We start from the raw sequence: 23,835 nt of genomic DNA on the forward strand, positions 1-23,835 counted from the left end.
GTACTTCTGAAAGTGACAGTTTATAAACCAGCCAAATGTGTATACTGTTTCTGATGTAATTATGGCCTAATGGCCCTTCTCCTTTTGAAGTGATATAGTGTATAACAGGCTTACATCTTGTCAATAATCATATTTCCTCAAATGTCAACATGATATCTAGCATTGGAATTTAATGAGATCATTTAAGTCCTAGAAATGGTATCAAGGTACCGTGTCTCCAAGTTTTTCTGTTTTTTTTTTTTTTTTTTTTTTGCCTAAGGGTGGGTCACAGTCATGAAGACTGGCTTGGGAAGAAGACTAATCGAATTCTTGCTTGCTCTTTGTGGCAAGGACCTGCTAGAGAACACTGAATTCTTTCCAGAGCCCACTTCTGAGAAGTCAGTGAGTGATATGATGATGCCACTTCAGAGAAGAAAATATTCAGGGAGAACATTTAGAATTAGGATCATTAAGTTAAACATTTTTTCCAGACCTAATTTATATGCAGAGTGATCTGAGAACTTCAGAATGATACTTATCTTACAACTGGCTTGTGGGAAGGGAGAGGACTTTGAGAACTTACTTCAGAGCTGTGCACACATGGGTTTGGTGAACACCCCAGGAAGCCCTCCCTGCCCCCTAAGCTCCTCGGGCAGGACCTGGCCCTGTGCACCAAAGTGCACGCAACTCCAGCATAGCTCCTCCTGGACCAACACACAGGCAGAGCAGCGGGTGAACACGCAGAGCAGACAGACTCCTCTCACCCTACCGGCCCGGGCACGGCCATGCAAACTCACAGCTCTTCTGGGCAGTGCAGTCATGTTTTATGGGAGGAAAATAAAAAATCTGGCGTTGTGTTTGTTGTTGTTGTTGCTCTTTTTGAAGTATTACAAGAAAAAAAAATGCTGGCAGGCTCATTAGCGGCATCCAGTGTTCACTAACACACCTATGAAAAAGAACTATGGGATGGAGCGATTCTGCTTCTGCTGTTCTTAAAATGACACTTTGGTCTTATCCTAAATAATAGGCTTTTAATAAAAACATCCACCAAAGGCAGACAATTAAACAATACATAAAGCAACAGGGGGCAACCTCGTGGTTCAGTTATAGTCTGGAGCCATTCCAAAGGAGAACATGTGGGTATTTTACAAGGAACAATACACTTTTCCAAAGTTATTATAAAACAACAAAATTTTAAAGTGGGCCTAATAAGCCCTTCAAACTTGGTACAGGATTTCACATTTGGCTCTGACAGTGGGAGGATCTGTTTAGATCCTAATTTTTTCAAAAGCATGTTTAGAGAACTATGTCAAACATTATGCCTATATATCTATATTAGACATATCACTGCTTTTTTTTAGAAGACATACAATATGCTAATTTGCTTACTTTCAAAAAACTGACACTAGTAAACTAACAGGTCTTTACTAGTAAAACTAACTAGTAACTAACTAGTAAACTTCCCTGGTGGTTCAGCAGTAAAGAATCGGCCTGCCAATGCAGGAAATGTGGGTTCAATCCCTGGGTTGGGAAGAACCCCTGGAGAAGAAAATGGCAATTCATTCCTGTATTCTTGCCTGGGAAATCCCATGGACAGAGGAGCCTGGCGGACTACAGTCCATGGGATCGCAAAAGACTAGGACATGACTTAGCAACTAATCAACAACAACAACAAACCATAGTAACAGGTGACTGATCCTTCTTTCATAATTAAATATTTTCCATTTGTATCCTACATTTGATTTGTATCAATTGTCATATCCTCAAATAACTAAACTAAAGGGAATATATTAAGCTTCTGACAGACTTCAGTTTTCTGAGTAATTTACAATTTAATCAAATAACTTTAAACTAAATCAATTAAAACATGACATGCCCCAGATTTTATTTCTGTCCCTGCCTCTTTCACCTGCTGAGTCACACTTGGAATAATTATATTTACCGGAGAGGAAGGTATCACTGAATAATTTCTGCAAATGTATTTTCAATTTAGAAGTTCTGGAATATAAAAGGGAAGTGAGAGTATCAGAAACTTGTAAAAGGGAGAAGACTCGGGTACACAAAGCAAAGTCAGAGGCTCAAGGCAGCAACTTGAAGAGACTTTTTCTGAAACCGAAAGCAGAGAGGATCAAGTCATCAAGCTTTCTTTGGGTTATAAAACTTTTAAATTATAAATCTGTGCCAGCTTCATTCTTGCTCTGGATTGTAAATAAACTCCTCTTCATATTCTTGCCTCTGACTACTCTTTGAATAAAAATGCTCATTTGTTTCTGAAATTCAGTACCTCCAATATTGCTTTAATTTCAAGGAGTTAGGAACCAACAAAAAAATACACATCCTGGATGAATCAATATTCTGTTTTCAAATATAATATTATATATCTTTAATACAAAGAGGTTATTTTCTTGATGGCTATTTCTGTACTTGCTTTGGTATGCAAAATATGCCCAAGTTGACAGACAGATGGATTTAAAATTCTGCTAAGACTGAAAGGTGACTCAATCATTCATCTTCCCTCCTCCATGCCCCTCACCTTTTTTTTTGGCCACACTGCATGGTTTGCAAGATCTTAGTTCCTTGACTAAGGATCAAACCTGTGCCCCTGCAGTAGAAGTGCACAGTCCTAACCACTGGACAGCCAGGGAATTCCTCTCCCAGTCACTTTTCAAATTACAAAATATGAATTATAATGCCAAGAATGTTTCTTTGCTGAGCCTTTCCCATAAGAATTTACTCAGTCTAGAAGTCTGCTGCTCTCCATCCGGCTTCACAACAACAATACTGCTCTTTGGAGCAGAACATGTTAAGACAACAAATATCCAGGACTGTAGTATCCTTAAGAAAGATGGACATATTTGTGAAATATACAAGGGCACATCCTCAACCTTTTATAGAGTTGCCAGAGGAGTTTAAATGTCTACACTTATAGGAACGAATGTTGATTTATAAGCTTCATCTACATGACATCAAATCACTGGGATGAAATATGGAAAACTATCTATCAATCATTCAGATATCCGATGTCATACAAAGATCTGGACTACTATCTGAGAGTCATGCCTACAAGAAAATTATGTAAACTTCAGTCCTGCACCTCGGGTAATATTCACACAGACTTTCTAATGAACAGACATTTCCCAAAGTGGACTCTTCTGCTTGGAAAAGTTACATAGTAAATTTCTATTAGTAAACATTATATCTATCTAGTTCAGAAAAGGGACTAAAAATTCATATTTATGGTACACTAAAACAAAAGTTCTCTTTCTTTTCTCACATCATTTGTCCTCTCAATAAATTTAGCTTTAGTAAACTTTAGGTGTAAAACCATGGAAATGAAGGCAAATTATTCACTTTCAAGAAAACACATGAAGAACAAAAGGCATTGAAATTTAGTTAATAAATAATAAATATAGTTCAATAAATAAAATCAGTTCATTGAAATACAGGATAAGTAACTTTTATTTGGCTTTATCTTACCAGTAAATGAAGTATAATCTTAAAATATTCACTAAAACTGTGAAAATAAAAAGTATGACTTCACAGTCCATTAATTATATGTACCTTCCATTCTGGCTATGTCATATTGTAATTAACTGCATACCAAGTCCATCATTACTAGATGAGATGATTTAAACTGATGAATTGATCTGCGCTGCTTGACAGTACAAAAGATGTGCTATTTCTGGCCTAGAAAGCTTCACAATACTATTTCGTGGAAAGCTTTCATTTCCTGATATCTCTGAGTATTACACATATGTTGGGAGGATTTTGTGCAAGGCAAGGGTTTTGTAATCCACTGTTCCATCCTGAAAATAAAAACAAATTGTTTCCAGTCACGCAAATTACTTTCTTTCTTAGAAAGAAGTGCTAGGGTAAAGTTAATAGAATATAGCTACTCTCTTAATTAGTCCTTATTAGTTAGAAAAGTGTATAATTGCTATACAAATTCCTGGAAATTTCTGGATTTAAAACTGTTCTAAGTCAGAAGGGAAAATGTTGCTTAAAATTTTTACAGCTGATCTTTCAAAATAATAATAAAAAGTATCTTGCATTTGAACTATTTTAAATAGTTCACAAAAGAGAATACAATTCACATTTCAAAACTTCAAGCACTTCAAGATACTTCCTGGACTTTTTTTTTTTACCTGAGTTCTATACTGTCTAATAATATCATCTCTCTTTGATGCTCAACTCAAAAATGAAGTTTGCAAGTTTCCCAAGGAAGACAGGTGTGCATAAGATCAATTTACTCCGAAGGTCAAAGAGCAAAATTCTAAGGGTATCTAGAGACACACACCTATAGAAATTGTAATTTTTTGATGAAAATTGGTACAATATGTTGCACAGATGAAAGAGGAAAAATGTTCTTAAACTATACTTACTGCTGAAACTAAAGAGCAGATAGTCCTGACAGCTTTCTAAAATTTATTCCTATGGATCTTTTTCTTCTGACCTGTTCTGATAAAACTTCTTGAAACATCTCTCCATGCAGAATATAAAGAACAGAATCTGGACAATGAGTAAAACTGTAGGTCACTCCAACAGTAATTTCGTATGTATTGCTCTTCACTGAAATAAAATATCAATAGATGAAAACCATTACTGCTTTGTTCCCAAGATTGACTGACAAGTTCAGATTTGAAGTCCACATCTTCTTTATTAGCCAAGTCTTTCAGAAAAAGAAAATGTGGGCTTGATTTGTGAGCTATGATAAATGGTCTGGGAAAGATGGTAGTAGGGCCAATTTGATATGTACAGTATTTCATATTGGCAAATTGTTTCAAGAAATTCCACCCTCTTTCCCAAAATGTCTTCAACATCCTTGGGAAAATACATACTATCATGAGCATAATATATTTGGTTGTCATTAGCAATTGAAAATCCATTTGAAGACCGTGAAGCATCAACCACAGTTCTTATAGACAAAATAAGACCCCAAATCAATTCTGCAGTATTGAGTATGATTTTTAGATGACAACAAATCATTTTTTATTTCAAAGTTGGATCTAAGTGTTCATTTATCCATCTATTAAAATTTAATTTGGGTTTTCTCAAGTTCAATCAAAAATGTCTAAATATGTAAATAATGAAAAAACTATTTTAATAAAAAAGGAAAAAATACATTCTCCATTGTAAACAGTCTGGTTATCAAAAAGAAGAAAAATTAAATGAGTTTTATTTGATAGGCTCTTAGTGTGGACATGAGGAAGGGCACAGAGAGAAGTGGCTTGGAATTAGTATATGATACAAGGATAGTGAGAATCTAGGAATTATTTTCAATTTTAAAATAGTATTACCAATTTAAATGTGAAAGATAAATGCTAGATAGACTAAAATGCATTGGCAAAGAATTTCTCTCTTTATTATTGTTCTGTAACCCCTACTCTTAACAGAGGAAGTGAAAGTGAAAGTTGCTCAGTTATCTCTGACTCTCTGCAACCACAGACTATATAGTCTCTGGAATTCTCTAGGCCAGAATACTGGAGTGAATAGCCTTTCCCTTCTCCAGAGGATCTTCCCAATTCAGGAATAGGACCTGGGTCTCCTGCATTGCAGGCAGATTCTTTACCAACTGAACTATCAGGGAAGCTTGACAGAGGAATTATAGTTTTTAACTTAGGGCCAAGAAGTACTGTCTCTATACTCACACTTTTTGACACACAATCCCTGATCACCATTAACCAGCTATGTGACATCAGGAAACCTACCAAAACTCAAAGGGGACTTCGTGTCCCCATCTGGAAACTGGCAGCACTTAATTCAACAACTTGTAAAGATGAAAAGAAATGAGCAACTAACAAATGTTAAGTCCTCAATGAATGTTCTATGTTACTATGTTATTATCATTATGTTATCTTATAATAGTTTTATTTTTCATTCTCTCAGCAATAAACTTAACTAAAATATGATAAAAATAAGAACAATAGCCATAAAATATGTACTTAGTTGTCATTATCAATGAGAGGACAGAAATATTTACTAAGATATTCTCTCATTTCTCAGAATTAAGCAAACTCTTTTAGTCTCTGCACATGACAAGACCATTTAGAAGTCAGTGCTCTAAAATTCGGAGAAGGCAATGGCACCCCACTCCAGTACTCTTGCCTGGAAAATCCCATGGACAGAGGAGCCTGGAAGGCTGCAGTCCATGGGGTCACTGAGGGGTGGACACGACTGAGTGACTTCACTTTCACTTTTCACTTTCCTGCATTGGAGAAGGAAATGGCAACCCACTCCAGTGTTCTTGCCTGGAGAATCCCAGGGACAGGGGAGCCTGGTGGGCTGCCGTCTGTGGGGTCACACAGAGTCAGACACGACTGAAGTGACTTAGCAGCAGCAGCAGCTCTAAAATTAGTTAGAGCAGTAATATTGTGTTTGATAAAATAAGGTAAAATAAAATATTGTACTTATTTATATGCCCTGCTCAAAATTATCTACTATCATTTCATGGTAAATTCAACCACTAGTTATGCTAACTAGTTGTCTGAGGAATAGCTGCTCTGTAAATATGACAACTAAGGGCTCTATTATCTGCTCTCAAGTTAAATTTTAAATGCATATTGTTCTATTTTTGCCACAAAAGGGGAAGAAATCATAGTAAGCTCTATTTTAAAGACACTGCATCTAGAACAGAACTGACAGTGTGACTCATGAACTGAGAACAGATATGCGATCTAGTCAAGTTTCAAATCACAGTTTTGTATTAATGGATTTTAAATTTGCTTATATCACTAAAGCAAACTGGTGCAAACCAAAGACAACAGAAACAGATACAGGCTGTTCTGACTCTTCGTATATGCTCAACTGATTCAGCGGCTGCCTGCGTAACAAATACGCTACTTTTTAAACATTCTATTGGTTATTTGGTCAAAGTATTTTAACAAAGGCTATATTTGCAACACAAAAATATTTTGACTAAATAGAGACACTTCATAAGCCAATGAAAAGATATGAAGAATACATCATGTGAAATGCCAGGCTGGATGAAGCACAAGCTGGAATCAAGATTGCCGAGAGAAATATCAATAACTCAGATATGCAGATGACACCACCCTTATGTAAAAAGTAAAGAAGAATCTCTTGATGAAAGTGAAAGAAGAGAGTGAAAAAGTTGGCTTAAAACTCAACATTCAGAAAACTAAGATCATGGCATCCAGTCCTATCACTTCATGGCAAACAGATTGCGAAACAACGGAAACAGTGTCTTACTTTATTTTCTTGGGTTCCAAAATCACTGCAGATGGTGACTGCAGCCATGAAATTAAAAGACACTTGCTCCTTGGAAGAAAAGTTATGACCAACCTAGACAGCATATTCAAAAGCAGAGACGTTACTTTGCCAACAAAGGTGTGTCTAGTCAAGGCTATGGCTTTTCCAGTAGTCATGTATGGATGTGAAAGCTGGACTATAAAGAAAGCTGAGTGCCGAAGAATTGATGTTTTTGAACTGTGGTGTTGGATAAAACTCTTGAGAGTCCCTTGGACTGCAAGGAGATCCAACCAGTCCATCCTAAAGGAGACCAGTCCTGAATATTCATTGGAAGGACTGATGTTGTAGCTGAAACTCCAATATTTGGCCACCTGATGCGAAGAACTGACTCATTGGAAGAGTCCCTGATGCTGGGAAAGATTGAAAGCAGGAGGTGAAGGGGACGGCTGAGGATGAGATGGTTGGATGGCATGACTGACTTGATGGACATGTGATGTGTCTGAGCAAGCTCTGGGAGTTGGTGATGGACAGGGAAGCCTGGAGTGCTGCACTCCATGGGGTCACAAAGAGTTGGACAAGACTGAGCAACTGAACTGAATTTTACAATAAAATAACAACACATACTCAATATATATTTTCTAGATTATGTAACTCGCTCATTTCCTCATTTTCAGTTGGCATTCTGACAATCTGGTGAAGCAGAATCATCCTGGGTAGCAGTTTTCCCCCAAAGGTGAATATGCTTGAAAACCTGAAGTTTATACACCTTTTGTATTTGGAAATTCTTACCATTAACAAATATTAATTATGGTAGCTACAGAGTATAAACACGTTGGCTTGGAGATTTGTAATTTTTTAAAAATCACAGCTTTTTAAGTTTGCATCTAAGGAACCCAAATCAATAGATCTAAGTTACTCTCTTAGCTTGTCTTCAGTGGGTGCCAAATGAGACATTTGCTATTTCATCAGTACCTTCTAAATGTAAAGGGCCTGTACTTATTTTTTGCAATTAAAAATCCAAGGAAACCATCATCCATGTACTCATTCATTCATTTATTTATCTATCCAATATCCAGTAAAATATACATAATTTGAAGGACTTTTTCTTCTACATCAGAAATTGCTACTCACTTTTTTAAACACATGTAGATGTCTTCTCACTAGATTCAATTAGAAGTGTGAGATACATATTATCTCTCGCCCACTATGCACAAACTATTAATATTGTTAAAATTACCATACTATGTCAGGTAATCTACAAAGTCAATGCAATTGCTATCAAAATACCAATGGCATTTCTCATAGAACAGGAAAAAAAGAATTTAAATTTGTATGGAAGTACAAAAGAGCCTGAACATTAAAAAAAAAAAAACAAAAAAAAAACACTTGCAACAGAAGAACAGAGCTGAAAGAATCACTCTCCCTGACTTCAGACTATACTAAAAGCTACAGTAATCAAAACAGTATGACATTGGCACAATAAGACAGATAACAGAACAGAACAGACAGCCCAGAAATAAACTCACACACTTACAGTTTATTTATCTATAACATGACAAAGGAGGCAAGAATATACAAAGGAGAAAAGACAGTCTCTTCAATAAGTAGTACTGGGAAGACTGGACAACTACATATAAAAGAATAAGATCAGAACACCCTCTCACATCATTTACAAAAATAAGTTCAAAATGGTTTACAGACCTAAATGTAAGGTGAGAAACCATAAAACTCCCAGAGGAAAACATAAGCATAATATGCTGAGACATAAGTCATAACAATTTTTTAGATATATCTCCTAAAGCAAAGGAAATAAAAGCAAAATAAGCAAAAGGGACCTAATTAAACTGAAAAACTTTTGCACAGCAAAGGAAACCTATGACAAAATGAAAAGAAAACTAACTGAATGGGAGAAAATATTTGCAAATGATACGACAAATAACGGGTTACATATACTATTTATATATATAAATAGTTCATACAATTCAACATCAAAAACCCAAATAACCTGATTTAAAAATGGGCAGAAGAAGTAAATATTTTTCCAAAGAGGAAATAAAGATGGCCAACAGACCATGAGCATGGAAAGATGCTCAACATTGCTAATCATCAGAGAAATGCAAATCAAAACTACAATGAGGTATCCCCTCACACTTGTCAGAATGGCTATCATTTGAAAGAACACAAATAACAAATGTTGGCAAGAATGTGAAGTAAAGGGAACGCTCCTGCACTGCTAGTGGGAATATAAATTGGTTCAACCACTGTGGAAAACATGAAAGTTTCTCAAAAAATTAAAACTATAACTATCTTATGACCCAGGTTTCCCTGGTGGCTTAGCAGTAAAGAATCTTCCCGCAATGCAGGAGATATGGGTTTGATCCCTGGGTCGGGGAGCTATCCTGGAGAAGGAAATGGCAAGCCACTCCAGAATTCTTGCCAAGAAAATGCCATGGACAGAGGAGCCTGGTGGTTGCAAAGGGTCAAAAATGACTGAGCATGCACGCATACATACCTACACCATATGATCCAGAAATTTCACTCGCAGGTATATAGCCAAAAAATCCCCAAACACTAATTCAAAACGATACAGGCACCCCAGTGTTCACAGCAGCATTATTTACACTGCCAAGATATGGAAGCAATGGAAGTGCCCATCGGTGGATGAAAGAGTAAAGACGGTGTGGTATACGTATGCAATGGATGGGAGTTAGAAAAGCATAAAGTTTTGCTATTCGCAGCAACATGGATGGACCTGGAGAACATTACGCTAGGTGAAATATGTCTCACAGAGAAAGAAATAGTGTCTGGTTTCACTTATATGTGGAATCTAAAAACAATAAACTAGTGAATACAACCAAAAAGAAGCAAACTCACAGAGAACAAACTAGTGGTTACCAGGAGACAGAGGCAAGAGGGGCAATTTAGAGGTAGGGAGTGACTGCAGCCATGAAATTAAAAGACACTTACTCCTTGGAAGGAAAGTTATGACCAACTTTGATAACATATTCAAAAGCTTTGCCAACAAAGGTTCGTCTAGTCAAGGCTATGGTTTTTCCAGTGGTCATGTATGGATGTGAGAGTTGGACTGTGAAGAAGGCTGAGCACCAAAGAATTGATGCTTTTGAACTGTGGTGTTGGAGAAGACTCTTGAGAGTCCCTTGGACTGCAAGGAGATCCAACCAGTCCATCCTCAAGGAAATCAGTCCTGGGTGTTCTTTGGAAAGACTGATGCTGAAGCTGAAACTCCAGTACTTTGGCCACCTCATGCGAAGAGTTGACTCACTGGAAAAGACTCTGATGCTGGGAGAGATTGGGGGCAGGAGGAGAAGGGGACGACAGAGGATGAGATGGCTGGATGGCATCACTGACTCGATGGACAAGAGTTTGGATGAACTCCAGGAGTTGGTGATGGACAGGGAGGCCTGGCGTGTTGCACTTCATGGGGGTCGCAAAGAGTCAGACACGACTGAGTGACTGAACTGAACTGAATTGAATTATTATATACAGAGCTTCCCTGATAGCTCAGTTGGTAAAGAATCTGCCTGCAATGTCGGAGACCTGGGTTCTATCCCTGGGTTGAGAAGATCCCCTGGAGAAGGGAAAAGCTACCCACTCTAGTATTCTGGCCTTGAAAATTCCATGGACAGTCCATGGGGTAGCAAAGAGTCAGACACGACTGAGTGACTTTCACTCACTTCACTTAATTATTATATACAGAGTAAGGTACATGGATGTACTGTAAAACATGGGGAACACAGCCATCATTTTGTAATAACTATAGAGTATAACACTTATAGCTGTGAATCACTGTACTGTGCACCTGTACCTTATATGTTAATAATATTGTACAAAAGTAAATAAATGGTCTTATATAGATAACCACTTTAATATTTACATAACTATTAAAGAATTAATTTTTAGAAAAAAATGTGTACTGCGCTCATTTAGTGATTATGTGTAAGGAAGAAAAACAGTCTTTTGAAGTGACTGGAACAGAAATTGATAAGCAGGCATTCAGAAAATATTTGTTGAACAAAGAGAAGACATTTGAAATTGTTACAAGCAAATGAGTGTTCAGAGTTCTTATAAAGCATACTCCTTGAGGGACCAAGAGAGAGTCAGATTTCATGCAGGTCCCTCAGGGAGTTCCAAAGCTTCTACCGTAGTGTATCATTCTACCCTCTTTTCTGAATTATTTATCTATTAATTGATTTACTCAGCCAGAATTATTGAATAGCTCTTCTTTGCCATGCTGTGTACTAGGGATTTGTGATTCAGGTCATGGGGAGAAGTCTTATATTACAGTATAAGTTCACTATGCTTTATCACACCTTAGTCTTTTACCTTATGAACAACAGAAAAGAACAGCAGTGTGGTGGGATAGAAACAGTATAGATTTTAGAGCCACATCACAGCCCTTCCATATGGTAGTTCTGTGGCTTTATACAAACCACTTAAGAAATAGCCATGACGTCCATAAAATCTATAATCGAGAACCTGCCATGTAAGATCTTAATATAAATACCCATAATTATTTAATAAAAAATACTTAAAAGATACTTGATATTACTGAAGATTTTAAAAACTTGTGAGAAATCTGAAGCATCAGTTCAGTTCCTCAGTTCAGTTGCTCAGTTGTGCCCAACTCTTTGGGACCCCATGGATTGCAGCACACCAGGCATCCCTGTCCATCACCAACTCCCAGAGTTTACTCAAATTCATGTCCACTGAGTCGGTGATGTTATCAAACCATCTCATCCTCTGTCATCCCCTGCTCCTCCCACATTCTACAATTATTCAGAAATTAATGATATTAATAACTGCATAGAAGAAATACTAGCTATCTGAACCAGATATGAAATGTTATATATTCTATTACATTTTTAAAACTATCTAGAAAACTTAAAGCAAAAAGAAAATGTTCAATTTGTCTGCAATTTTCTTTTTGCCACAGAAAAAAACAACACACAACAGAGACCAACCCAAAGGCAATATGTATGGAAATTCTGGGTGGTAAAATAAGCAGCTATCTTATATCCTATTATAAATGGAGTTTCAGAGAGACAGGGCTTTTCTTCCAAAGATACTTATCACAGTCCAGAAACAATTAAAACTTTAGAAAAAAGAAAAGACTCCATTTATTTCCTCCCCACTTCTGTAATTTGACATCCACACACAGATGTCAGAAAACTCTTCACTTTCAATACTTAGAAAATGGATTATATTAAGAAGGATATGCTTATAATACTACACTAAAATTTATCTGGAGGCCACACTAGTGCCCCAAATTAGAAAGGAATATATATATGTGTGTGTGTGTGTGTGTGTGTGTGTGTGTGTGTGTGTGTGTGTGTGTGTGTGTGTGTATATAGACAGATAGATGAGAGAGAGAGAGATGGGCATTCTTTGCCTGCAAAAGCCTGTATGAAGTATGACCTGTATACCTGCCATGCAATCTCACCCTCACGCTCTTGAGCCCGCAGAGCAAGATCGTTTCACGACTCCACGCTTTCACAGCCTATTCTCTCTGGCTAGTATGAATCTTCTTAGTCCAATTCTTTTACCCCTTGAAAACTACCACTTATTTTGAAAACACAAGTAGAATAATACTTGATGAAAGCGTCCCAGAACCTTTCAGAAGTAATTCATCATTTTATCCTCTCTATGTCTAAGGACACCTATTCTCTAGAACAGTAAGTACCACTTTTATTATGTTCCCTAAGAGCATATCAACTCTAACTTCCAAGTGCTCATCACTGTCCCTGGCATATACTATGCGTTCAATGAATATTTTTTGAATTAAGGACTTAAATTTCTTGAGTCCTCCAAGGACAGTTTACAAGTATTTCTAGTTATACAAATTGAGCAGCAAGCAGAAATTGTATAGTTCAAAATTAATAGACTTATTATGGATTAAATCTGGTTCTTAAATAACTATAAACATCAAAGTCACAATTTTACATTTCTGTAGCAGAGCTAAATAATGTAGCCTCTCTTCTAATTCAGCCTGGATATGGTGACCACACTGGGAAGTTCAGAGAAGTTTGCTAAAATAAAGTGCTCTTTGCTCTTTCCAGGCAACAGAAGGTACTGTCTTCAGGACATTCAAATGCTTTCAGAAGCACTTGATTCAATCACCATTCCAATCAAAAATGTACACTTAATATCAAACCAGTCATTCCTAAAGGAAATCAACCCTGTTTATCCATTGGAAGGACTGATGCTGAAGCTGACGCTCCAATACTTTGGCCACCTGATGCAAAGAGTCAACTCACTGGAAAAGATCCTGAGGCTGAGCAAGACTGAGTTAAGAGGAAAATGGGGTGACAGAGAATGAGATGGTTGGATGGCATCATTGATTCAATGGACATGAGTTTGAGCAAACTCTGGGACATAGTGAAGGACAGGGAAGCCTGGCTTGCTGCAGTCCATGGGGTCATAAAGAGTTGGAGATGACTTAGCAACTGAGCAACAATGCTTAATATCTATTTTCACATTATTTAATGAAATTGTGTTCAAAGGGGCTTTAAAAAAAATAACTCATCTACTGTTAACTTTGTCATGGGAGAATACGTACAAAATAGCAATTATCCTTTCATGCTGTGAATATTTGATCTATTCTTATGTAAAGGTACAGTACCACAAATAGTATTATAATAAAAAACTAATAGCTCTGTGTTACAGACCAATGAATATAATCACATACTAAAGTTGAGAACTTAATGTATGTATCATGTAAGTTACGAAGTCAACTTGATAAACAGACAAATTCATACGTAATGTAATATAAAAGTCTATTATCCCATTAAAATATCTTTAAAATATTAACAGTGTTTAAGTTGCAAATACAGGCAAAAATAATTTATAATACTGAAACCCCTATAGTTTTTTAATGTACATTTTTAGTTTTACTACTAATTAACATTGGAAGGACTGATGCTAAAGCTAAAACTTTGGCCACCTCATGCGAAGAGTTGACTCATTGGAAAAGACCTTGATGCTGGGAGGGATTGGGGGCAGGAAGAGAAGGGGACGACAGAGGATGAGATGGCTGAATGGCATCACTGACTCGATGGACAAGAGTTTGGGTGAACTCCGGGAGGTGGTGATGGACAGGGAGGCCTGGCATTCTGCAATTCATGGGGTCGCAAAGAGTCGGACATGACTGAGCGACTGAACTGAACACAAGGTATCATCACAGACAATCCAAGTCAAATAAACAAACTTATCTCACCTATTTTTCTATAAAGAGTACAGATATATGAGTGTATATTTTTTCAGAGTGCAAATCTGAAGTAGAATTTTCCTCAAATATCAACACAAATATATTTATTTTAATGAATATTCTTAAAAATAGCAATTTCCTATCATTTTTCCCGAGGCTATTCTCAAATTAAAAGTGACTCTCAAATGAAAAATTGAAGTATGCATGATACACAGGCCAACTTCTGTGTATTGTTGTACTTCTGCAACAATAATCAGAAACCCATTAAAACTTCACTGATTAAAAACTTTTCCTATGTATTTAGGATACATTATCAACAGGATTTTTCCCTTCGGAATTTATATATAAATGTTAAATTAAGAAAAAAAGAATGGGTCAAAAATTTCTTATCATGCACTTGTTTGCTATTGCTTACAAATAAACAAAACACCTCAAATCCTACAGTACCAACCCATTAAAATCTAAAATCTTGCAAGTGAGGGATATATTAACATAATCTGATATTTTTCCTTAAAAGAGACCTTATTGAAGACTGAAAAAAAATTTAATACCAGAGAATAAATGACTTAAAAACTATATCCAAAACAAAAACTTTTAATTTGTTGTATTTCTTGTTTGAACTACTTTTTAAAGTTCTTCAGAAAAAAAAAGTATAATGCAAAATGTATATATTAATAAACACTTTAATTAAGGCCTACATTTTCTAAAGAAACTGAAAACAACCAATTAATCTACTGCCATTTTAATGTCAGAGGGAAAACACACATATTATGAAGGAAATGGAATACTCGAGGATGGAATAAGACTGCCTAAGCCAACGTTCCTTGGAACTAAGAAAGCCAAGAGTTGCCATGTGCAAAAATACGTGCAAAAAATTCTATAGCCCAATGAAGTTTGGGAAATGCCTGTTCAAAAAAGTGAAATAGGCAGTGAAGGGCCTCCCAGAGCAGTCAATATGCTAATGTCCATTTTAAATCACATCATATATTATCATAGGCAGAGTTTTCCAGAATTCCTCAATAAAATTTTTTCCCTTTTTTTTTTTTGGCATAAAAGAGGAACATGCCTGGCCAGTGGTGAACATACCTGTATAACTACACCTAGGTCTTGATGTAACTTTTTTGGATACTCATATTCCTTGTCTTTGTAGCAATATTCAGGTCCCCCAAACCAAACATTTTTTTGGACCTCTGATACAATGGCTCCCTTAACCACTCTGCCGTGGTCAGAAATTTACATTTCTCTCTTGAGTTTCATGTTGTTTCAATGGACATTTGTTTTCTAATTTTTTCACTTTCAGAGAAACAAGTACCAACCTGAATGCTTCAAGGTACTCAATATCTCCCATGGGGGGATCAAGGCCACCTGTCCAGGCAATATTTATATTGTATCCTTCTCCAAGGCCTGTTCCAACCTAGGAAGAGAAAAACCACACCACAGTGGGTAGAGGAGAGCACAGGGAAGAAGCAAAAAGACAGGAAAACAAACACATGTGTGCTCTTGAAATAAACATCAAACAACATGTCAAATCAGTCCAACCTTGCTTGACAACCAGTGCTCTGGGTTATGCACTTGTTCTGCACTGGTTCTTGGTCCCGTGGGACAATTCAGTAATCTCGTGTAATTTAAAACACCAGCAAAGGACAAGAAAATTAGGGGTAATCATGCAATGCAATTACCTGAAAGATACAAATAAAAGTGGGGCTCTAAAGAAATAAACCGAACCTCATTTGGGGCTCCACTGCCAGGGAAAAAGTTCCCTTCATCATAGCGATGGAGTGAAATATACAGGATGTTGGGGTCAGCATAAAAGGCTTGCTGTGTACCATTTCCATGGTGAACATCCTACAGGGAAAAGAAAACAGATGACAAATACAGTCACGTCTAACTCTGTGTGGAAACAACTTTCCTGATGTCTAGTTCCCTGTCTTTCTACCCCACCCTCCTTCTCATTTTCTGTCTTCTGTATCCCTCTTTCTTTCCCGTGTTCAGCTTGCTTCCACACCACCCCCCTTTACTTCCTGAACTTTCAGGCAAATTACCCTTTAATGCACTCATTTTTTAAACTGGCTTCTAAAAATCAGGAAACCACAGAGAACATGCCCTGGAGACTCCAGATGAGCAGTCATTGAGAAAGCCCAGTCCTTTGGTACAATTAGATATTTATACACCGGCCCTTTGTACTCTTTGCTTCAGTGATGGAATCTTGCATCCTGTTTTATGGAGGAATTTTATGACTTATTAACTGCCAACAGTTCATAACCCCTCAGGCTTAATTAACTAGCCTCATTGGCCTCTGAAGAAAGACTAATGTTTAAACTACAAACCAGTATTCTGCAGAAGGATCTATGGCTTACAGAGCATTTTCACAATTCTTGACAGAACACTAAACATACGTGTATGCATTGATTTGCCAAGTCCCACCATTAAGGTCAAAGGCTTTGCAACCAGCTGAGTAAATTGGCTTTCTTGAAGCGCTCAGTTCAGTTAGCAGTCCCTCAGCAGTTAGAATGACTTCAAAAGAGATGCCAGATGCAAAAAGAACTTCATACTTTATTTTGGTAAAATTGTGACGGCAAGAGTCGAAGACACAGAAGCATGAGCTCATTAGCTATTAAATCATTTGGGCCAAAGCAGAACGACGGCATGGGCCTTTATGCGATCTTGTCCAATCTGCCTAATTTTAATATTATATATTTAATATATTATGGCTCTCTTCCAAGCCTCCTTCCTCCTCTTTTTTCTTTCCCTACACCATTCCTTCTTCCCACACAAAAAAAAGTCAGTTTCATCAAAATGAATGAAAAAAATTCTTATGGCATTCATATTCAATAATGATACAAAACTTAACAGCTCTTTTTTCTAATTGCTTTATGATACAAACATGCTGGAACTGATACAAGATATGGGAAAATAAAACTAATAGCATTTTTAAAATATCCTTACTAAAAGACCTCAAGCATTAAGAGTCTCAGTTAATGTGGTTCCTAAATAGCTTCTGAACAAAATAAAATAAAGGACTCTTAAAAGCAAATAACCTACATATTTGTATTTAATATAGTATTACTGCTACATGTGTAACATATATAGTTTCAGGTTCTGTTATAAAAAATTTTTGGTTACTTGTTAACTACCTACTTACACTGTACTTTATTTTGTATCAGTATGAATCCCACTATTTTCAACAATGATTCCTAAAAATTTTGAGTCAGGTACCATATTAAACATCTCACATAGCTTATTTAACATTTATATGAAGTATATGGTATTATCCCTAATTTAAAAGGTAAGCAGACTGAGACTTGGAGAGTTTCAGTAATTTTTCAAGACAAGGTCTTGAATCCACTTCTTACTCCTAAAGCCAAACTCATAACCATTATGCTGTTAACTTACAATTACATTCATTATCTCTTCGATTCTCTTGGTAAAACTCTGAAGTGAGACTGGTGGTCATTACTGCCCCTTATTGAGGTTTATATAAGTTGTCTCCATGTCAACCCCAGCCCAGAACTCCCTCACTAACACCATCAAAACCTACATTTGCTGATTTATGAAAGCCTGAAGTGATCCTGCCATCCACAGTGCAGACATGCACTAACATACCTTCCTTCTTCCACACAGTTGCTGCTGCTAAGTCACTTCAGTCGTGTCCGACTCTGTGCGACCCCATAGACAGCAGCCCACCAGGCTCTGCCATCCTTGGGATTCTCCAGGCAAGAACACTGGAGTGGGTTGCCATTTCCTTCTCCAGTGCATGAAAGTGAAAAGTGAAAGTGAAGTCGCTCAGTCGTGTCCGACTCTTAGCAGCCCCATGGACTGCAGCCTACCAGGCTCCTCCGTCCATGGGATTTTCCAGGCAAGAGTACTGGAGTGGGGTGCCATTGCCTTCTCCGTTCCATACAGTACACATATCCAATTAAGGAATCACAGAATATTGGGGAAGATAGGCATCCTTCCAGAAACTTGTCTTGGCTAAAGGCATACACATATCAGGGGAAAAAACAGCATACTGAAAAATATTAAATCTTGGATTTCAGGATGTTCAAAGGACAGGAAGGAGGGGATAGTAAAACTTTTCCTTTATGAGAACAGAAATGAAATAATTTAACCCCCAAGAGTCTCGAATTTGCTAATGGATATCTAGAGGATGGACAAACAAAATACTTTGAAAAATAACATTGATAGAAAACTTTGTTTCTGTTACAAGATAGAATTCTCAGTCAGTGTTTTAAGAAAAATTGTGCTCTGGGCCTAGACATATCAACAGTTTGAAAACCAGTATTGTCTTGATGCTGTAAAGGTTTATTTAAGACAGTCAAATAAAAGATAGTTTGTCTTAGATATAAAATCATTTGTTTTGTAAAACAGGTTGGATACTTATCACTGCATAAATTTCAAAATAAGAACTACAGTCTTCCCCACAGCACAATAAGGCTTCAACAGATACTATTCATTAAAATTTACAAATTTATTCTAAAAATGCATGGATAATTATTTACTCCATATTTATATTCAAAAGCATTTAGAGATATAGGTAAATTCAAATGTGCCTTTTGTTTTGGGCAACAACTTATATTCTTGAAAGTATTTTTTCAGCTTTCTCTGAAAATACACATACAAAGTGCCTACTGGTCAGGTATGATCTAAGGACTTTTTCTCCATAGCAACAACATAAGACAATCATTGGTGATGATGAGGACTTGCTATAGTAAGAAAATGAACCAAATAACTCACAGCTTCAAAACAGATCTTGCATCTAAGATTTGCTGCTGCTGCTGCTAAGTCGATTCAGTAGTGTCCGACTGTGTGTGACCCCATAGATGGCAGCCCACCAGGCTTTCCTGTCCCTGGTACTTATAATTATTTAGTACTGGCAATTCTTGGGTCAAGTTTGGTGCTTGACTGAACACTGAATTCCCAAAAATCTAAGGACACTTGAAGCATCCTCTTTAAAAATGAAAATAGCCTAAAACGTATTATTTTCAACTGAAAGTCACGTTACATAAAAGCTACCTGAGTCATGCAGGCACATCCTAGGACAGGTTCATGCTCTGAACACAACGGCCAATCTCCTGCAAGCTGAAAAGCGAGTGCGCCTGCTCCCTCTCCTCACCAATCTGAAGGTCTTTGGAATCTTCCCCAGAAGGAAAACTAGAAGAATAAGCTCTCCAGATAAACCAGAAATCATCCCTTCCTACAATATTCAATGCCTCTGAATTTGGCTTCAGGCTCAAATAGAGGGTGAATTAGAGCTCTGGCTCTCTAATTAGTAGGCATCCAAAAATGATGAATCTAGCTGCTGGAACAACGGAATGGCTCTGGCTTCTGTTGGCCCAAGAACTGGTGGAGCTGCGGTTCCTACCAGTTAGCTAAAGTCAGTGAGTTTGGATATGCAGGAATGAAGATCTTTTGTCACTGAAGCACCTTTCCTTTTCCTCTGCTCACTTGCAGAACAGACCTGTCAGCCAGGGAGAACGGATGTCTCAGCGCCACGTGGCACTTTAAAACTTCCTTCTCAGCAGCTGGAAGAAACAGGGGAATTTCCTCAAAGTGTTCCTGCAGCTGCAGAATCTGGAAGACTTGAAAGCAAGAATATGCGGGCTGGTGGTGATCTCAGAGGCAACCCTTTGGAAAGAACCTCGTATGTTTAGAGAACATGAAACAAAACCTTCTCTTCTACTGCAGCCTGCTGGGAAATCAGCGTCCTTTATGTGGGATAATGGAGCAAATTCATAATCAAAGGCCGGTAAGCTTACAGGACACTCCTGGTGGCTACCAAGCAACTTATTTTATAAATCATAGCAAATTATATCCCGCAAATCTTTTTATTCTTATATGAATGTACAAAAACAAAGCTTTACACACAAATCCTCTGAGGCACAAGATATCCATCCATCACCATCCAGGCATTTTAGCTTTCATGTCTATTGTACAGTCCATTGCTCTAGAGTCTGGATGTCACACGTGTGCTTTCAAAGAGGCTCTTAACAGTTATTATCTTCCTAGTAGTGGAGAGTCCTCAGAAAATAACACGAAGAAATTCTGAAAGACAGGGTGACAGTTTACCAATCTCTTTCCTGCATAATTTTGACAAATTTAGAATGTGTAGAAAGATTTTCCTCACAATCCTTGGTCTTCATCTGCTGCCCTTTCTTCAAGTTTTTAGCTTATTTTTCTAGCAGAACTTAAGTGTTTTAGAAGCATATTAAAATTATTTTAAAGATTTACTATCTTATAAATCATGCAAGCCAATAATTGTTCATTCTTTAAAATGTCATTTTGTATATACATGGGAAAATAGGAACTGATGTCCTCGTTTTTGTAAAATTTTAAGACCTCACTGCTGTAGTATATCTAGGCCTTCAACACGTTTCTTTAATGTTGAACTATGACCTACACTGAAACTTCAGCATGTTTGGAAAACACATGGAAAGCTGGGTTTCAATACTCTCAGCACCAAAGAACTTGTAGGAAGGCTGCAATACAGTATGGGGGGAAACATCCACTCCTCTTGAACGCTAGAAATGGTTATCAGCCTTTTATTCCTTTTTTCTTTACTTTAACTTGACCAAGTGTTTCTTCACAGGGCTTTGTTTGCTCTCTCCCCACCCTCTGGCAGGCCTGCCTAACTGAATCAGAAGACCAGGCGGTAAGGCCACGGCTTCCCAATAAGATTTAATTATGAGTGCAGATATGAACAAGATTTAGACTATTAAGCCTTGCACTTCAAAAAAACTTCTAACATATTTTGCCTTTAAATCTTTTATCACCTGCAAAAATTAATTAAGTGCAGATGCAGCAGGTTCGCTTTGGATGCCAGGGTTCATTTCCTGTCTATGCTTTGTCAGACAACCTATTACACCTCCTCGTGAACTGGAGGCAAACCGAAAACGGGGCTCATAAATCACCAGTCAGTTTTCTTTCGCCCTTTCCTGGGCTGGTCCTTTTGTATGCGGCAGATATCCAGCTCATTATTCGTGAATCTACTATAGACAACATGCCAAGTGTCATCTGCATTTAAACAAACCATTTGTTAAACAAATTATAACTCTATTGTGTAAGAACGCATCATGTTAAAAGGCAAGACTAATCGAATGCCTCTGACTCTTAATCACGCAGGGTTCCTGCCGGCAGTCATCCCAAACTGGCATACATGATCTGAGATCTTTTCAGAAAAAAAAAAAAAAAAGACACGCTGACTTGTTTTAATAATACCACTGTTGCACAACAAGCAACATGATTGCTAACCAGGGGAAGTGGCCAATTGGTTACCAAAGCAACAACATTCTTTCCAGCACATCTGACTATTTAAAGTCTATATTCTGCAGGGAAAAGTAAATTCAGGTTCTGTTGGGTTATTTTAACTGTGGAAGTATCAATTCATTTAAGGATCATAAAAGTTGCCCCGATCTGCGCCTTCTTCTCATTAAATTGCAGTTAACACCATGAAAGTGAAACGTGAATGTTTATGGTTTCAGAACTGCAATCCTGAATTTAATGAGTTTCCACATTCAAAGGAAACACACCCTTCAGTTGTTTGCAAGTGCTAAAAACAAGGCAACCTAACAGAGAAATACAAATTCAGTCCCTTTTATCTAGAGTCACTGAAAATGCAGCTCTGGCCAGGAATACATACCAGATCTACAATCAATATCTTGCTTATATTTAGTTGGTCTCTCAAGTATTTGGCGGTAATTGCAACTGAATTAAAAAAGCAGAACCCCCTGCGGAATAGAGAAGAACAGAGAAATAAGAAAGCAAATCAGCCAGGAAAACCATTATAAATAATGTTCAGAGCATTTTTTAAAATGCTATATGATCTCTGAAGCCATAAATCTGCTTCTGGGAGTACCTCGCAAGATTTCTCAGTCCATCTGCTAACAATTAGAGGCTTCAGAGACATGCATGGGGCAGGTGACCGCCAGGAACCGTGGCGCTGGGAGATGGCCAGCAGTCCTTGGTACTTACATGGCTGTGGATTCCTCAGCATGATGGCCTGGGGGCCTCACCACAGCAAATCCATTCTGTAGGAACAAGACAGATTTTCAGTGATCAGATAGGAGAGGACTGCTTAGATCTCCATGTACCAAGAGCATCAGGCACATACAAAAAGAGTGGAATCTATAAGAGGCTTCAGAAAAGGTTTTCGTGCCCCGAATACATTTCGTAGAATGAACAGAAACAATATATAGATCATGTTTTCTCAGATCATGTCTCAGATAGAAGGCTCCCACAGAGCCAGGGGAAGAACAGGGGTTTGGGAGTTGTACCAAGCAGACAAATGGCATATCAGCTATTATCCTGGTGTGATTCATTTTCAAGGACCAGTTCTTATTTCATGACACCAGCATCCTAGAGAGGGAGAACAAGTTCATTCTTGGTGCAGGTTTGGGTCAAAGTTTGGAAAGATTAGGGAAGATCCAAAGCGAAAATACTTTAGCTGGACACCCTCAATGGTTATTTCCACTCCAATGTCAGCAAAATGATAAATTTACACTCACACACTCACATACACACAAAAGAAACCCCAGAAAGGTGAAAAAGAACAATGGAAAGCCCATATTTCTTCCAGTCTATAAATTTAGCTTGGATGACTGCCAAGACTTGCAACTTTATTGGATTCCCTAAGTCAATTTCTAGCCCACATTCTGGAATTTTATAAAGAATTCCAGGGCTGAGTAACAATCAGATCTATCCATGATCAAGCAATGCCTTAACCTCTAGATTAGCTGGAATGCATCACGGAAAGCTGAAGTAACTCCAGCATGAAGGCAGGCAACTATAAATCCTTGCAAAGCCAGCATGCTCAGAAAAGTTGGGTTACTTGACGCGAAAAAAAGAAATCATTTATCAGATGGTTCACACCACCTTTCACTTAACTATGACACGAGTAATATGCTCACAACAGAGTTTTTCTTTAATATACAATCCTAAAATTTTCAAATAATTTTAATACACCCCAGGGATATTTGTTTCCAAATCTTACTACAAGCATAAAAATATTCCCAAGAAAAATAATCTATTCCCACGAGCTTTAAATATACACAAATTTTTCTAGAACATAATGGTAACTGACATACAATGAGTTAATTTTCTACGTATTTTGATGGCCCTATTGTTGTTGTGTTAGTTGCTCAGTTGTGTCTGACTCTTTGTGACCCCATGGACTACAGCCTGCCAGGCTTCTCTGTCCATGGAATTCTCCAGGCAAGAATACTGGAGTGGGTTACTATTCCCTTTTCCAGGGCATCTTCCCGACTCAGGGATTGAACCTGGGTCTCCTGAATTACAGGCAGATTCTTTACCGCCTGAACCACCAGGGAGGCCCTACATAATGATAATCCCAGAAACAAATTAGATGTCAATGACACAATACCAATTACAAACCTAGGAATAATGATAAACATATTCTATATTTTTAT

General features: G+C 37.5%; 1 protein-coding gene across 10 annotated transcripts in view; it reads right to left on the bottom strand.

The window, feature by feature from the left end:
- The window catches only part of HDAC9 (histone deacetylase 9), a 986,654-nt gene that overhangs the window by 171,860 nt on the left and 790,959 nt on the right, over window positions 1–23,835 (bottom strand). For all 10 annotated transcript variants that reach the window (XM_027539980.1, XM_027539984.1, XM_027539978.1 and 7 more), the window contains 4 exons: window positions 22,382–22,437; window positions 22,050–22,137; window positions 16,139–16,258; window positions 15,730–15,827 (listed from right to left, as the gene is read on the bottom strand). In XM_027539980.1, the coding sequence (XP_027395781.1) occupies window positions 15,730–15,827; window positions 16,139–16,258; window positions 22,050–22,137; window positions 22,382–22,437 (362 nt within the window). The remainder of the gene's footprint in view (window positions 1–15,729; window positions 15,828–16,138; window positions 16,259–22,049; window positions 22,138–22,381; window positions 22,438–23,835) is intronic.

The sequence above is a fragment of the Bos indicus x Bos taurus genome, chromosome 4 (assembly GCF_003369695.1).
Source record: "Bos indicus x Bos taurus breed Angus x Brahman F1 hybrid chromosome 4, Bos_hybrid_MaternalHap_v2.0, whole genome shotgun sequence".
Lineage (NCBI taxonomy): Eukaryota > Metazoa > Chordata > Mammalia > Artiodactyla > Bovidae > Bos > Bos indicus x Bos taurus.